At 60.6% G+C, this 16380-nt stretch overlaps 1 protein-coding gene and 1 long non-coding RNA gene across 4 annotated transcripts in view; both read right to left on the reverse strand.

Annotated features, from left to right (window-relative positions):
- The window catches only part of AGAP3 (ArfGAP with GTPase domain, ankyrin repeat and PH domain 3), a 156424-nt gene extending 152723 nt beyond the window's left edge, over positions 1 to 3701 (reverse strand). Inside the window, exon 1 of one of the 2 annotated variants that reach the window (XM_075492083.1) lies at positions 3286 to 3700. In XM_075492083.1, the coding sequence (XP_075348198.1) occupies positions 3286 to 3562 (277 nt within the window). In that variant the 5' untranslated portion in view covers positions 3563 to 3700. Of the gene's footprint in view, positions 1 to 3285 lie in introns of both variants that reach the window. The other variant, XM_075492084.1, reaches the window with a different exon arrangement.
- A 1632-nt stretch (positions 3702 to 5333) lies between these two features.
- LOC142405146 (uncharacterized) lies at positions 5334 to 10085 on the reverse strand. 2 transcript variants are annotated; one of them, XR_012774080.1, is made up of 3 exons: positions 9761 to 10085; positions 8849 to 8943; positions 5334 to 6276 (listed from the first exon to the last, which is right to left on the reverse strand). It is a non-coding gene; the product is annotated as an uncharacterized LOC142405146 (long non-coding RNA). The 2 variants fall into 2 exon arrangements; XR_012774079.1 differs by lacking the exon at positions 5334 to 6276 and adding an exon at positions 7894 to 8697.
- Between the last annotated feature and the right edge of the window lie 6295 nt (positions 10086 to 16380).

Raw genomic sequence — 16380 nt, forward strand, 5'->3', positions numbered from 1 at the left:
CTCCTCGGGAAAAGGCTCCTTCCCCCAACCCGGCAGGGCTACCAGGGCTCCCGGGTACAGCAGCCTACCCAACACCCATTTTACCTCCCTCCTTGGTGGCGATGCCGCATGCAGCGTGAGCCACAAAATCACAAGGTTTCTGTACAACACACCTTCACCTAATGCCTCCCCCTCCTACCCACCGACACTGCTCCGAAGGGGAACACTGCACGGAAGCAACGGCAACCCTGGCTCCAGCCGCAGCGTGGACAGCTCGGGCATACCGCTACTGCTGCAGAAAGGAACTGGCCCCGGCCTTTTTCCCTTTTAAAAATGAAGGAATTGCCAGCAGAAGAAGAATCTGGTAAGAGGATGTGAGCTAGTCTCATAATGTCCAGCACTCCGTGTTAGGAAGCTGAATTTGGGATTTCACTGGCAACTTCCATAACAGATTTTAGGACCAGAAGTAGTCGTTACAGTCACAGAATCTGATCTTCAGATCAAGAATGTAAACAAACCAACAAACAAAACCCCTCTTCCAGCAATTTCTGTATCAAGCCCAAAACATGCAGTTTAGAAGGATATTCCCTTCCAGACTCAGGCACTTGAAGAAACAGTAACGTCTCCAGCAAAACTCTCCCAGTGGTTAATTACCCCCACCGTTAATTCAGCCTCTCACATATACTTGGTAACGTATCGCATGTAACTGCATAATCACAGCACACTTTTCACCAGGATCACGATTTAACCCGGTGCCTGGCAGGTAAGTGGGGAATGCAGCCAAGATCAGGAAATCTGTGGGATTCCTGCTCTGCCAAATCCACAGCTGGAAAGAACGGAGGGAGGAGGCGGGGAAGGACCAGAAGAGACAGGACAGGTCTGTGGTTGGAGCAGGCAATGCCCCCGAGGACACCTGGCCTCCAGCCCCGTCACACAGCCCTGCGTGACGCCAAGCAAGCCACGCCATGGCCGCCTGCTAGCATGCTGGTCGCTCTTCACGCCTCATCTTTGGGTGAAACGAGACAGCTGCCGTCCAGCTTCGGGAAGCCCAGGCCGCTTGCAGCTGCGCGTGAAAGAATTTTGTTTTCACACCCTCCTTTGAGCAGCAGGAGAAAACACGCACCAGGAGTGAAGTTGCTAAGAGACGCACCTAAACGCCAACGTGCTCACCACCAGCCTGCACATGTTCACACGGTGCAGGAGGGCAGCGGCAGGCGAGGACAGACAGACACGCACACCCCCCCAACACCCAGGGGAGTGGCAGGAGCAGCTCTACATCCCCGCTGGGAGGGAGACGAGGTGCGAGGGGCAGGGATGCAGGGAGCCTGCAAGGGCTGGCCACCCACACTCTGCCTGCGGAGATGGCCCCGTGAGCCACTCTGAGTAACACCCAGGTTTCGTACGGCAGTATTTCAGTTGCTAGCTTCTCTGTCCCACAACACGGGAATCACAAGCAGGATCAGACCACATCATCACAGTTACCAGTCCCTCAGGTCTTCCACTGCAGCCGGGATCAGAGGCACAAACAAGGAAGAGCTGCAGGAACCCCATGGGAACGGACGTGAGACGGTCTTCCCCACCAGGACCATCCTGACCGCCCCGGCCGGAGCCCCGCCGGAACCCCGACACACAGGCCTGAGGCACTGCCATGGCCTGTGCCAACCCTGTGCACCCCCACTGATCTCCAGTACAAATCCCTTCCCCCTTCACCTCGTTAAATTCCATTAATTCAATGGCTTTCTGTGGCAGGAGACCTCACAGGGCAGTCACAGAAGTGGAAAAAAGCCCCCTCCTTTTACGGGTTTTACATTTGCCCCGTTGGGATCCCACTGAGTGTCCTTTGTCCTTGCACCACAAGACAGATGAAGCAAATTCTTGAATTTACATTCCCTCGACCGTGCAATCTTTTGGGCTCTTGTTACAGTCCCTCTTACTTTCCTTCTTCCCAAGGAAACCATCCCAAAGACTGAAGCAGGATGCAGGCATCTTGAGAAGAGCTCCAGGGAAGCTGCCTGGCGCAGGCTGCCACCCCCGTGCAGCGTCACCTGCCGCGGAGGCCGGTACCGCGCTGCTCCCTGCCTGCACCCACTACAGCGGGGCCACCGCTCTCCAAAACCGGTCCCGCGTGCCACCTGCGGCGACATTTCTGGCGTGAGCCAACGGGAACTGACCCGAGCACGCTGCCAAAATCGAGCGGAGACAACAAAAACCACGGCAGGAAAACAGCAACACGCAACCAGCCCCCAAACCGAATCAGGATTCCTTACAGAGACCAAACGGCACCCATGGCCCCAAGGCTTTCTTTGCTGAAGGGCAAAGCCTTGCTGCAGAAATCTGAGGGTTCAGGCTCACCACAGCCAGCCAGAGGGACCTTTGGGTTGGGCTGCCGTGAGCCGCCCCAAAGCCTAACAGCAGCCTCAGCGCAGAGCTGCGAACCCTTCCCCTTCCTCTCATCCATCCCCTCGCTCGGCTCCTCTCAGCCCTTCCCCTGCGAGTTCCTCGGGCCGAGACTGCGGTTTTCTGCATTTTCCATTTTAACAGGCTTCGGCACATCCCATACCCCCCTGGATTTTGTTGCCCACCGAGGCTAAGGGCAGATCCCCTCTCGCCCAGAGCTCGGCGCCCCGGGCTGCATCTCCCCGACGGGAGGAACGAAGGCCGGCGTCCTCCAGCCCTGTGCCGGCTGCGGGCCGCGACCACCGGCGCTGCAGGCCGCGGCGCCGGGACGGGATCCCCGGGGCAGGGGGCGGCTGCGGAGTGTGTGTGTGTGTGTGTGTGTGTCCCCCGCCCGGCTCCCGCAGCCCCCGGGACGGAGCCCAGCCGGGCCCCGGGCCGCCGCCCGCACGGCTCCCGGCAGCGGGGGGCGCCGCGCCCGCAGGCCCCGGCCCGCCTCGGCGCAGGCCGCGGCCCAGCCCCGCCGCGCCTCCGGCCACCCCCGCGGGCCGGCGCTGCCGGGGCGGCCGCTTCCCGCCGCTGTGGCGGGGCCCGCCGGGCAGCGCGGCCGGCCCCGGCCCGGAGAGCGGCGCGGGGCGGAGCGGGCAGCGCTCCAGCCGGGCCCCGCGGGCAGGCAGCGGGCGAGGCCGCCGCCTCCGGCGGGCACCGGGAGCAGGTGCAGCGGCCGGCGGGGACAAAGGGAAGCGGCGATGGCCCGGCCCGACCCGGCCCGGTTCGGTTCGGTTCGGTGCGGCGCGGCCGGGGCCGGCGCGGCGCCGCCTGGCCTGGCGCGGACCAGCGCGGCCCGGCGCGGGCCAGCTCGGCCCGGTTCGGCTCGGTTCGGCTCGCCCCGGGTCGGCCCGTCCGCCTTACCCTCGATGGAGATGACGTGCTCGCGGATCTGGCTCTGCAGCGCCAGGTCCTCCACGCGCTCGATGAGGTCGTAGATGGCGTAGATGTTGGGGTGCACCGACTCGAAGCGCCCGATCTCGGCCCGGATCGCCGCCGAGTTGGAGAGCCCGAACTGCGGCGGCGGCGGCCCACCGGGCTGCGGGCCCGAGGGGCCGGGCACCGGCACCGGCACCGGCCCGCCCGGCGCCGCCAGGCTCTGCTGCTGCGGGCTCTGCCCGGGCCCGCCCTGGAAGTTCATGGCGGCGGCGGGGCCGGCGGTCAGCGGCGCGGGGCCGCCGGCAGCCGCTGCATGGCCGCGCTCTGCGGGCTCTGCCGCCCCCGCCCCGCTCCGCTCCGCTCCGCTCCGCGCCGCCGGCAGCGCGCCCCGCGTCACGCGCCGCCCCCGCCCCGCCCGCGTCCGCGTCGCGTCACGGCGGCCGGGAGCGGGACCGGCCCCGGGGCGGGGCGGGGCGGGGGCGCCGGGGGGGGGGGGGGGGGGGGGGGCGCTGCGCCGCCGGCGGGGGGGGGGGCGCGGGCCGGAGCGGGGGGCCGCACCCTGCCCTGCCCCCGCCCCGCCCCGCCCCACGCGCGGCCCGGCACGGCCCCCGCCCGGCCCCGGCCCCGGCCCCCCGCGGCCCCCGCCCCCGGCTCTGCCCGCTCCCCGCCCCGCCTGCCCACGCCGCCCCGGCCCGCGCTGCCCGCCCGCTCCCGCGCTGCCCGTCCCGCTGCGGGCAGTGGCGACGGCCCTGCCAGCCCTCGCCTCGGGGCCGGGCGGGTCAGGCCGGGGCGGACGCGGCTCCCCGGCCCCTCGCCGCCCCTCGCCCCCGGCAGCGCCCGCGGCCCGGCGCAGTCGCGCCGCCTCCCCTCCTCACGCCCCCCCCCGGGCCCCTCGGCGGCCCCGCGGGGCGCCGGGCCGATGCCCCAGGCTGGCCCCGGGACCTCCCGGCTATTTCGGAGGTAATTCCACCGTGTCACTTTTCGTGCCAAGGTCATTAGTGAAGCTATGAAACACGGCTGGTCCCGAAAGGTCCCTGGGTGACCACCAGCCACTGCCCCACCGCGTTGGGGCCCCCTCTCCGGTCACCCCCTGCCCACAGGGCCCCGCTGCCATCACCTCGCTCACACACGCCGTACAGGCTGCTTCGGCGAAGGCCGGTGCGGTGGCGGCACCACAGCAGGGACTGTGGCGGGGGATGCTCAGGGACCGTGGGGCTGCCGCGGGCAGGACGCAAGAGCGGTTGGTGGGTCCACCTAACGAAGCCACAGGCGGTCACGCTGGTCGGGCTCTCCGCAGTCGTGACCGTCACGCTGCCAGCCCCGTCGCTCCTGTGCCCACCCCTAAAAACAGCCTGCGAGGGGTGACCACGAGAAGGGAAAGGCTCCGGCAGGGCACCGCGCTGGCAGCACCGTGGGCATGTGCATCCCGGCCTGCGGGCAGCCTGAGAGCCGGCTGAGCTCGCTGCCCGGCCGAGCCGGGGAGATTGATGGAAATGAGAGAGCACCTTCCAAAAGCGGAGGAACCAAGAAACTAGGATCATAAGCCCTGGCTGATTAAATGAGACGGTATAATTAGGAAGATGAAGAAAGAACGAAAAAAGGGCCAGCTGAGGGAATCAAGACCCCAACAAATTTCTCCCTCAGTCCCACTGGGACCAAAGCCCCGTGGGGCGGCGATGCCCTGATGCTCGGGGGGCTCGGGGGGCGGCTGCAGAGCCGGGCCTGGGCCGTGCTGGGGCAGCTGGGGGCTGGCTCGCACCCACCGCCCTTCTCAGAGGTGATGTTGGGAAGGGCTGCAGGAGGAGGAGGAGGAGGAGGAGGAGGAGGAGGAATCTCTGGAGGGTTTCTAACCAGAAATGCCTCCCGTGCTCAGGAATCCTCTGGGATGCTGGCAGGCGGGTGCTGGGGGAGTGTGGGTGGGAGAAGCGCATCCCTGCCCTCTTTGTCTCCCTCTTTTGGCCTGCCAGGATTCCTCGAGAGTGCGTCCCTGCAGCCTACACCATGAGAAGGGCTTTGTTAGAAAAAAACTTTTATGAGGGTTTTGTTGAAAAATTTTAGAAAATCCATGTCTACTATAGCGCCTGGATCAACCTCACCTGTACGCTCGTTGACGCTTTCCAAGACCTCTGAATGGATCTGTGAGTCAGAAGTTCGCTTTACAAAAGCCGGGCTGGCTCTTCCCTAGCACGCCAGATGTAGCCACATCTGCATCTGTTCTCTACTACAATTTCTGCGGAAGCAGTGGGCACACAAGTTGCACACCCTGCTCTGCAGTGCCCGGGCCATGCCCAGAGCCGTCTTTGAAGACTTTTTTTATTTGTGTCTTTCTGTTCTTGTTCACGGCAGCTAACTGAACAGGTTGGCTGCAGACGACACCGGGCAGTCCAAGGGTCCCCTGTCCAAATCCCTCCGGAGGCACTGGATGGGTGCCCCTGCCCTGGAGCAACGAGTCTGTTTTCTGTGTCCTCTCCCACTGACGCTTCAGTCCGAGACGTTTCCTTGGGTGTATTGGCCATATAAAACGGCTTCACGCCCCAGTGCCACCAAAGCGGCTGGGTTCGTTTCTTCAGAAAGCTCCTCTGGTATCATGTGCCGAGGGTTTTTCAGTCTGCCTACATATGGAAAGAAAGAGCAATCTGGCAAGGTTGCCTTGTGGGTATCTCCCCGTTCCTCTACTGTTAAGAACATTTATTTCATCATCTCTGAATGAGAAAACCACTTTGACGATTTGTCTGTCCAAAACAACCATCCTGGGGCCTTTCGCTTGGTCTCCTGTCTCCTCAGAGGGGAGGGCCAGTAGAAGGCTGCAGGTCCTGGATGTTTCTGAAACATGTGTGGGGTCCTGCACCATCACCCCATGAAGGCTCCTGGGCAAACGGCTAGGTTTTCCTCAAGTTAACACCTGGAAAGCATGAGCTGTTGCAGCCTGGGGAACTTCCAGAGGTCCACGGGGAGATTCCTACATTTCTGTAAGATCTGTGGAGCCCAGGCAGCAGGATTAGTCTTTTTTTTAAATAAATATACACACGTACATACATACACACATGTGTATATGTTTCAATATTTTCCCTTTCTTTCTTGGAGAAGGAACAAGAGAAAAAAATGAAAAAATCCATTGCTTTCTGCTTTTCTCCTTATCTTTACGCACCAGCAGAGCACTGAAAGTGAACATTACCCAAAGCTGGATGAAAAATGAAACCTGAAAAGATGAACCTAAGCAGCCACATTCACCCTGCAACCCACAGACACCAAGGGGTCTAGCTAAGAAGCAGGCGCCTCCTCAAGCCTACGCGGAGCTGCTCAGCCTGAAACTGCTGCCCGCAGATCTGGGGCAGAGCACCATCGATATTACGGCTGTAGATCTCACACTGCCCCTCGGTTTGCATTTGGCTTTTGAAGTCAAGATCCTGAGTCAACGCTGTGATTTGATGCTCTGAAATGGACGGGTGCTGGTATTGACGTGAGCGGGCGTCCTACAATTAGTGATCATAATGGGACTGCAATCAATCCAGACAAATAGGTGATAATCCCAGCCAATACCATGTTTATGTAGTGCTTCAAAAGGCTTAATTTCCTTGGACAGAGGAAAGTCAAGAAAAATCACTGAAAAGGAAAGATTAGACTAAAAAATATTAATTTAAATGCAAACCCCAAGCAGAATTTCTTGGATGACCAAGAAAAAGGGACAGATTTAAAAATCCATCTTGAAAGGACTGGCGTCAGAAGTCTAATTTGGGGATGTCTCGTGTGATGGGCTGGTTTCAGGCAACGTTTCCCTCTGCTCATCGCAGTGGAGACGGGAGCTGTTCTGTGATAGCCAGATCGCTGAGCTCATCAGAACATCTGCCCAAGACACGGTGTCACATCGAATTTATTTTCTTCCAGCTTTGCTCCATCATTTCCCCAGTTAAATTTAAATGTCGAAGATAGCACCCACAGGCTCTGAGCATGCCACCAGTCAGGTGCCACTTTTCCCCGAACAACAGCTGCCCCGTACCCGGCGCCAGCGTCCCCTTCACCACGGAGTTACCGGACGCACCGACTCAAGGGATGCACCGGCTCAAGGGCTGGGGAGAGGCACTGCGGGGTCCCGTTCTGGGCTTCACCGGCTGTAAGATCTCACCCAGTGACCTCTGTGGTGAGACCATAACTTTTTTGACTAAGTACAGACGAAGTTTGGCTAAAGCAGGAATTCCCTGGAGGTGGCTGGCCAAGACCTACAGGCACCAAGAGGCAGAGAACAGACCAGGACCCCACCACAGAAACGTGCTGCTCTGATACGTGTGATGCACTCGGACGCGTCTTTAGTAAAGCACGGGAAAGAGAGGGGGGGCTGAAGTCTCATCAGCCTTCTCACAGCCGCACCAGCTGGCCCAGGAAAACCGATGCTCCCCCCCCAAACCCTGCCTGCCTCGTGCTCTGCCCGAACCCTTGCTTCGCCCATACCCCACCGGCTCTTGTCACAGAGCCGTAAGGGTTGGTATTAGAAACGGACCTCAGTACATCAGCTAGTGAGCTCAGGGGATGAAATGAATGTAAGCTAAGTCTAATAAACATTTTTAACTGATTTTAAATTCTTCAATCTCCCGTGAATATATCCCAAAATTGAGGTTTGTTCTTTTTGCAAATGACTTCATTAGCACATGCATCCGTTCCCCCCGCTGCCCACCCGGCTCCTTCACTGCAGTGATGCTGTCTGTAATCCCACATTGCTCTTCCTTCTCTTGCTTTTGGGAATTTCTTGCCTGTGGATGTTGCACTTGTTACCAGAAAAAATACCAAGTAGAACTAATTTCCCAACTCTTCTGAGACGTCACGTGAGGGGGACCCTCACCGCCCTTCGCTGGTGCGCTGTCGATAAGTTATCTCTGAGAGCAGTTTACCAGCAGCTTTGCACCTCCTCCCCGGTGCTGACACCCCAGCCGCCTTCGCTCCCTAGAAAGGTGTTTGGGCATTGTCATCAAACCACCACTCAGCCTCTGCTCTGATGCAGTTGTAAGGCTTAGAAAGATCAAAGTCATTTTCTGCAAACCTCAGATAATTTGCACGTTTCTTTTCTGGATCCTCTCAGACGTCTTAATAACTTTTCAAAATGCAAAACTCTGGATGCCATTTTCCAGTGCTGGCCTCGCCTCTGCCGAATGCCGCAACGCAGTTTCTGTGCTGTCCCTACGTCACCTTCTCCTCCGCCTTGCACACGCCTCTGGGGGGGGGTTCCTTGCTCATTTGTGATCCCCAGTCTGTGATTTTAACTGTAGGTCATCCACATATTTTCAACACGCCTGTTTTCTTGCTGCTTTTAGACCAGAGTAAGATGCTGAATGCCACCAGCACCAGCAGAGGTCTTTTAGGGACCTTTCCAGGACCACACTCGGCCAAAAAAAGAAATTCCTGTTGCTGAACACGTTTTGAATTCATTAGTTAGCCTTTTAGAGTAATTTTATAGTTCTTTATTAGCATTGTACACTGCTAAGCTTTTAAATCAAAATGTCCCACGTCATTAAGCCAATTCTCTTACCAAAGCCAAGCGTCTTACAGCTGCACTCACCTTTTCAGCACAGTCTTCAAAAACTGAAGACAGGGTTGTTTGAGACAACCGCTCCCAGCAGCTGAGCTCCCCGAGGAAAGCAGACGGAATAGTTCCTGCAAAGCAAAATGGGGCGTTCTTGATTACAAATTGGAAACGGACTTACTGAAAGAGGGAAACGAATCAACCCAGTGCAGTCACCAAGCGTTCCGGGCACCAAAGCCCTCTGCCCGTCCTGGCGCTCGGTACCGGGGGCACCGTTGTGCCATGGGAAGTGACCCGGCCATGGCCAAGGCTGCCGCCGGGTGCCCCGCAGTAAGTGAGAGGGAAATTCTGGCCGAGGGTCCCGACCCCGCGCTGCTGGGGCTGCTCGGGACTCGCTGGGACCCTCATCGCGCTGCAGCAGAACGCGTCCCCCCGGCTCTGCCCTTGTGCTTGAGTTCACGCAGTTGCTCAATGCACAGGAGCGAGCAGGACCCTGCCCCTTCCCCTCTCCCTTTCCCTGCCCCTTCCCCTGCCCCCACCTCTGTCCCTTCCCCTGCTCCAGTCGCTTCCCTTGCCCCTTCCCCTGCCCCTTCCCCTGCCCCTGCCCCTGCCCCTGCCCCCTCCCCTGCCCCTTCCCCTTCCCCTTCCCCTTCCCCTTCCCCTGCCCCTGCCCCTGCCCCTGCTCCTGCCCCCTCCCCTGCCCCTTCCCCTTCCCCTTCCCCTGCCCCTGCCCCTGCCCCTGCCCCTGCCTCAGCCCCTGCCCCTGCCCCTGCCTCAGCCCCTGCCCCTGCCCCTGCCAGCCGCACCGCTCCCGACACAGGCTGCTGGTGGCTGTGGCACCCACACGCTCCCTCTGGCTTAGGCCCCTTTCCCGCTGGCCACTCTGTTTTCCAGCCTGCTGCAATATTCTGTGAATCAGCGCTGATGCAGATGGCACAGCTCTGTCACCTGAACTGGCCCCGGCTCTTCCTGGAAACTGCAAATCATGAATAACACAGAAAACGGCCCGGGCATTTACAGTGCTTCATCCAGCCACCCCTCTTCCCCACCGCTCGACAGCTTCAGCCGTTCGCTGCACCTCGTCGTCATCGTCGGCCCCGCGAACGGGCCGGGGGGCTGCCCCGGGCTGGGGGGGAAGCAGCCGGCCTTGCAGCCGCTAACGTGCCCAGCAGCACCCGTCTGCCGGCGAGGCAGCCGCTCTAGAAGAAACGGCGTGGATCAGCACGGTTATCCGGCAGCTCCCGAGCGGCTCCTCCCGCGCAGACATCGCCGCTTCCCCGAGGAGCTGCGGCGTCAGCGGGCACGTCATCCGCTGTGTGGAAAATGAGTCCATCACCCTGCCGCCTGCCAGCGCAGAGGAGAAACATCAAACTCTTCTCCCGTTTCACAGCGTCATCGACAGCATCAGTGCAGAGCCGGGCAGGCACACTGCCGTTGACAGCTCTCCTGTTCCTAACGCATGCTTACATCTTCTCCCTGCTGTCCTTGGCAGGACCTGACCCTGATTTCTTCCTGATGCCTCTCACTTCCCTTATCTTTTTCCACTTATCCTAAATTCTCATGTACCGTGATTTCTGTTTCCTATTAGCTCCATTCATTGCGCATTGCTTTGTGTCCTGAGTTCCTAAGGAAACAAGTTACAGATACTGCAGTGGGGATTATCCGAGTGACTGCCTCTAACGAAGCTCTAATGAGCCTCCAACGCGCGTTCGGGGGAGCTCACACAGCGACTTTGCCTGTGCGGCTCCTCCGTGGGGCCCGAATCCCCCTGCTCTCCCACCGCGCTGGCTGCCACCCAAAGGGGGGTTCCTGCGGCAGCGGGGAAGGCAGCACCTCAAAGGTAGCTCCACGGGATCTGTTAGTGCCGAATTTAGGCTCCACCGAAGAACAAGGTCCTACAATGGCTGAAAATAACAGACTGCTCCAGAAACCTTCCTACAACCTGACGGAAAAACCGAAGGCCTTCTTCAAGAAGGTGTAAATCCAAAATCTCCAACAAGTGGACTTTAACCAACCTAAAAGAGAGACCCCGCTTTTTGTCATTGTTTTCTTTAACGACAGGAAGAAATCTTGCACTTCCCCTACAGAAGTAAGCAGAGGAGCCGTCACCAGGCTGGACGCCACAGACCCCAACCAGAGTCCGGGCGCTGACGCGGCCTCGGGGGACTCTGCTCCAACCTCCTGCTCAAAACCTCGCAGTCCTTCAGCAGATTGCCTTCTGCATTACCCCAGGCGCCCCGCAAAGCAAAGCACTGCCTTACACCCTCTCCAGTGGACACGGCACAGGCAGCTGGTCCTGGGGTGACAGATTTTATCCGAAGTCACCGAAAGGAAACCTGCAGAGGCGGCAGGAGTTTGTGCCTCAGGCCATGGAAGCCCTGCCGTCGGTGCTGGCTGGAGCACGCCTGGGCCAGCAGGACCAGCGGTTCCCCATCCCGGCTGAAAAGCACTTTGGGTAAAAGACGCGTAAATGCGCTTTCCTGACCGTGGAATTAAAATCAGCGTAAGTAAAATGTGAGCTTGTAAGGAGGAACTCCTGCAGGCCAGGGGCCCTCTCAAGGAAGGAGATGGAGTTCAGGGATCCCCAGGTTCAGAGCGCAGAGAGGAGGACATCGTTCTCCCAGTGGGGACACAGCACTCGGAGAGGGCTGCGATTGCCGTGGCGGGGGGAGAGTCACCCCACTTTGCTGGGCAGCAGCTCCAGAGGTTTGGTTGCCGGGGGCCCGGCGGGTGCCCCTGTGCCGGGATGCAGGTCAGACACCCGAGGCAGGGACACACTCGGTCACTTTTGGTGGCTGCTGGGGTGGCACACGCTTCATCGGCCAAGCATCTGACAGGGATCCCTGCGATGGGTGATGGCTGGAAGCATTTTTTGCAAAAACTGGAAATCCCCAGAGGAGGGCTCTGGCCCAGCACTAATCCTTACCCCCTGCAAAGCGCAAAGGCTTTGACACCGGCAGCACAGGGGGCACAGACATAAGCGCTGGGATGCCGGGCACTGTCCCAGGCGGCTGGCGTGTGAAGAGTTTCCTGGGTTCAGGATGTGAAAGGACAAGTCCCCGCAGAGGGCTGCCAGCCACAGGGGCACCCCCCGGCACCCGGCGAGCCGTCACACCGCCGGCCTTTGAGCACGGGAGCGTGTTGTAGGACAGCGTCACCATGCGCGTGCCACCTTCTCATGTGTGTCCACGGGCACGGCTGCCCCACTGCTGGAGACCTGGCGGCGGGGGGCCGGGTACGCCTGGCCCAGCTCTGCTTGTCCTGCGCCCTGTGCCTCCCAGGTCAGGAGATGCAAGCCAGCCGGTCTGCTGGAGCACCGGCCCCCAATGCCTCACTGCCGTGCTAAATCCGAGTTTCCGGGAGAGGAATTCAGATGTAGTTTAAAATGTGTCAGCCCCTTCCCAGTGACTGGTGCAAAGCTCGAATTTCCCTTCCCTGTGTCTTGCATCGCTCCTTCTTTCAGAAATGCTGATAGCTCTTCTGCAGCCAAGTTCTCACGAGACGGGTACCCAAGGAGCGAGTGGGAAAGCCTGGACCGTGACGTGCACCACCCACTTGGTGGCACTTGCAGACAGCAAAGCCCAGAGACCATTCGATCTCTGCCCAGAAAAAGTGCTGAGCTGGGGAGAAACTCGGGGAAAATGGAGTTGCACTTCCCCGTCCCTTGCGCTGGCTGTGGGTTAAACGAGGAGACCGAGAATGGGAGAAAACTGAGCAAGGCAGAAGTTCTCTTGGAAGGGGAATTTAGGATGTCCCAAAACCGCTGGACTTCCTCGTCAAAAGAAGCGTTTCATCAGTCCAATACCAAAAACGTCCTGAGCCACAGGCTGTGGGCAGGGAAACCCAGGGATGGCAGGCAGCCTCGCCTCCCCCGCCTCTGGCACGGCGGCTGCGTGGACGCCCAGCCCGGCAGCACCCAGAGGTGCCCGCACAGCACGTTTTGGTGCCAGCTGACTTTCTGAGGGTGAGGGACCTCAGGCTTTCCTAAAACCTGCGGGCAGAAATCCAACATCTGCACCTGTTTGAGCACTTCGAGTGCGGTTTGATGCTCAAACTGGCAACCTAACCAAGGAAAATGTTTTCCAGTGACACTGTAACCATGGCTGAAGTCGTCTGTTGAGGGAACGGTCTCGGTCGTCTCTCTTCAGTCACACCGACACCGCCAGTGAGGGGACTCAGCTGCAGGCACGGTGTGGTACCCTGCGGGAATGGGGTGTCCCTGCCGGTCCCACCAGCGGGGTCCGACCGCGCGAGACATGCAGGGCCCCTGGGGGCACGTACAGAACCCGAGATCTTGAGGTGCTGCAAGACACTCGTGAGGCCATGCTCACTGCAGGAGCCAAAGGGGAGACCGTCCCCATGGGACAGGTCTGCAGCTCGGCTGGACCAGGGCCGGCTGTGAGGGGCCGAGCATCCCGGCCAGCAGGGGAAGACGATGAAACCGGGAGAGGTTCCCCCATTTCGCACGTTAATCCAACACGGGGCAAACTGCCAGCGGGGGCTGCGAGGGCCGTGGAGGGCCGTGCCACGAGGAGAGCAATCCCAGACCCTGCTCACGGCACCCCGTCAGCCCGGGGCCGTGGGGAGCCCCGGTGTGTCTGCTGCAGAGCTGGGGAAGAGCGGACCTCTCCGCTCCGCCAGCACGGCAGGGGCAGCTGCGGAGGTCTGCAGTCACCGTCGCGGTGCAGACGTGCGCGGACACAGGCACTCGGCACAGCGGTGCCGGGGAGGTGCCTCCACCCCTCCGCGGGCCTGATCCAGCCAACAGCAACATCCCAGTCTTGTGCAACTGCTCATTAGCGCACGCCTTCCAGACCTTGTAATTTATGTTATCAGCACCCTCAGAGGAAGCAGGGATGTCTTCAGCACGGATGCCTACGTCTTGCGCCTTTATCTGACGGAGCCCTCTCCAGCAGGCCGTGAACAGCCACGTTACCTTTCTGGCCATGGAAACATCAGTGTGACATCACCTGGTCACACTGCCACCGCTCGCGTCGTGTTACGCGGCTGTGACTGAACTGTTATTCCCCCCTGCTCACCCCCAGATCCCAGGGATGTGCAGCACGGGGACCGTGAGCCGTGCCGAGGCCGGCACAGCTGGGGCAGCACAAAGAGTGCCGGGTGTGCCGAAACAGCTAACACGGCAGGTACCAGCATACCAGCTGTACGTCCGTTTTCATTCATACTTACGCACCGTTTTCCACGTCCTCACGCTCAGAGCGGACTCACGTGACATCGAGAAACTTTTTGTGTCGTTAGTGTTTAAGCTCTTTTATTTATAACATCTTGCAACAACGCTGAACGCGATGGGACTGGCAAAAAGAGCATTTACACTCGAAGGAACGAGCTGAATAGAAAGCGGCATTGCTCAGCGGAAAGCGGCTGGACTCAGCCCAGGCCAGAGGTGGGGGGAGAGCCCTGGCAGGGACTGGCCTGTCGCGACCTGTCGTGAGCAGCTGTGACTCGTGATTAGCATTGACAAAACCCCCATGTTATAAACATACAGCCAACAGGGATGTGTCACCCCACAGCACGCCCCAGGCAGACGGCCCCCCCCGTCTCAGAGCTGCTCCCGGGGTCCCCTCCTGACGGGTGTCACCCCCGGCTGGGGCTGCGGCTCCCTGGGACAGCCCGGGGGGCCAGACAGGGCGGTCGTGCCCCTGCGCTCCCCTGGGCAGCGGAGATGGGCCGGGACGGGCTGCGGCTGCCGGACTGGGGGGTGTTATTGGAGCTGTGCCCCCATGGCCTCTCAGTGGCCGGGGGGGGGGGTATCACTGAGCAGCAGAACCAAACTTCCTTCAAACATCGTCTGCCGTAGCTGAAGCGTTTCCCCCAGCAGTGCCACAGACCCCAGATGCCGAAAGCTTTGTCCCAGCATGCAGAGGGACCGCAAATTCATAAGACAAGAGGGTTTCCTCGTGAGAGTCCAGGTCACCCTTGGTGCCGTGCCTGCGCTCTGCCATCTCGCCCGGGGCATGGGCCGGCAGCTGGAGCCAGGACTGAGCAAGACCTCCGCGGCGTCAGGGGTGTGCTTCCCGCCTCGCTGGATGTGCTTCCCACCCTGATCCCAGGCCAGGCGACGAGGGGGGCTGCGTGCAGGGAAGGCTGCCCAGCGGACGTTCGCCTGCACCCCGACAGCAGGAGCAGCAGACTGGGAAGATGCTGTTCCCCCCAAGACCGTTGACGCTTGTCCCTGCGCCGCAGAGCAGTGCCAGTGCGTCAGGGAGCCCGTGTCGTCCGTCCTTCTTCACCAGGCAGAGGTGCCATTGCTGTTTTGAGGCCGTGACTGCAGCTTAGGAAACTAGTTAAACTTCAAACGTTCTTTTGGTGCTTTCTGCTTATTTTGAATAAAGCAGCCGAGGACGCAGCAGCCGAACACGAGCCCTGGCCCAAACAGGAGCTGTCTGCAGAGATGGATTTGCTGGACTCCTGGGGAGGACCACTGCCGGGCGGACAGCCTCGCCTGCAAAGCGAATGCAGGAGAGCCAGTCTAACCAGTGTGCCCATGGTAGAGATCTGCAGGTAGAGATAACCCTGAACCAAGAGACCTTGACTGCCAAAGCCAGAGCCAAAGACCAAGGCACCAGAAAGCAAGGTGGGAAGACGTGAAGGCAGGGGTTCAGAGCGGAGGATGCAGTGGACTCATCCCACCCAGCTTTGGGTGCCCGCAGAGGAGATGACTGCACTGGCGATGCCTCCTCCACCGCTGGCGGAGGGCAAATCCATGCGGCCAGGGCGGACGGCGACGGGGTGAACCTCACTCCGCGCGTGACAGCCCCGAGGGAGGAGCTGGAGCCAGGCAACGCTCATGATGCAAAACCAAGTCAGGGCAGCAAAGGCTGAGAAGGGGCCTGCTGCGGGAGCTCAGCATGGGGCAGGAACGGCCGCACCTTGGCAGGCTGCTGCAGCCCCCGCTCAGGGCGGGCGGGCACCGGCCCCCCATGCTGCGGGCCAGCCACCGAGCCCCCGGCCCCCAGTGGTGGGAGGCGAGGGGGAGTCGGGAGCGCCCGTGGCCCTCCTGGGCAGAGGGCACCCACCCGAGCCTGGAGCAGCGTCTGGCACGGGCCGACACGGTGCCGAGGGGACGGCGGCGGTTTGGGCTGACAAACCCGCCGTGAAACCTCGGTGCTCCGACACAGGGGGGACGCAAGAGCAGAACCTCTCCGCAGACGGTGGGGAGGGACCGAGGGACCGGTGTTTAATCACGCCGAGTGACAGCCCGTCACCCGAACCGCGGCGTACTGTGAGGATCCCGTGCAAAGCGCACAGCCAAGCTGAGGGTGTCAGACTGGTGACGGGGTCATACGTACGACAGATCTCCCGGGCTGATCTGCACATTTCAGTATCGCTTTAAAACAGGACGCAAGTGGGGAAGAACACGTGCGAAGGCCGAGCCAGAAGACAGACGTGATGAGTGGGGCCGGAGAGGGAGGGGGGCAGCGAGCGGCTCCTGCCCGATGCAGGATCCCCCGGCACCGCGACAGACCTCGCCGGGATGGGGTAGCGCAGCGGGGGCTCCCGTGGCAGCGGGGACAGGCAGCGCTGTCCCAGGCCGTCCACCACGCGGG

The sequence above is a fragment of the Mycteria americana genome, chromosome 2 (assembly GCF_035582795.1).
Source record: "Mycteria americana isolate JAX WOST 10 ecotype Jacksonville Zoo and Gardens chromosome 2, USCA_MyAme_1.0, whole genome shotgun sequence".
NCBI lineage: Eukaryota > Metazoa > Chordata > Aves > Ciconiiformes > Ciconiidae > Mycteria > Mycteria americana.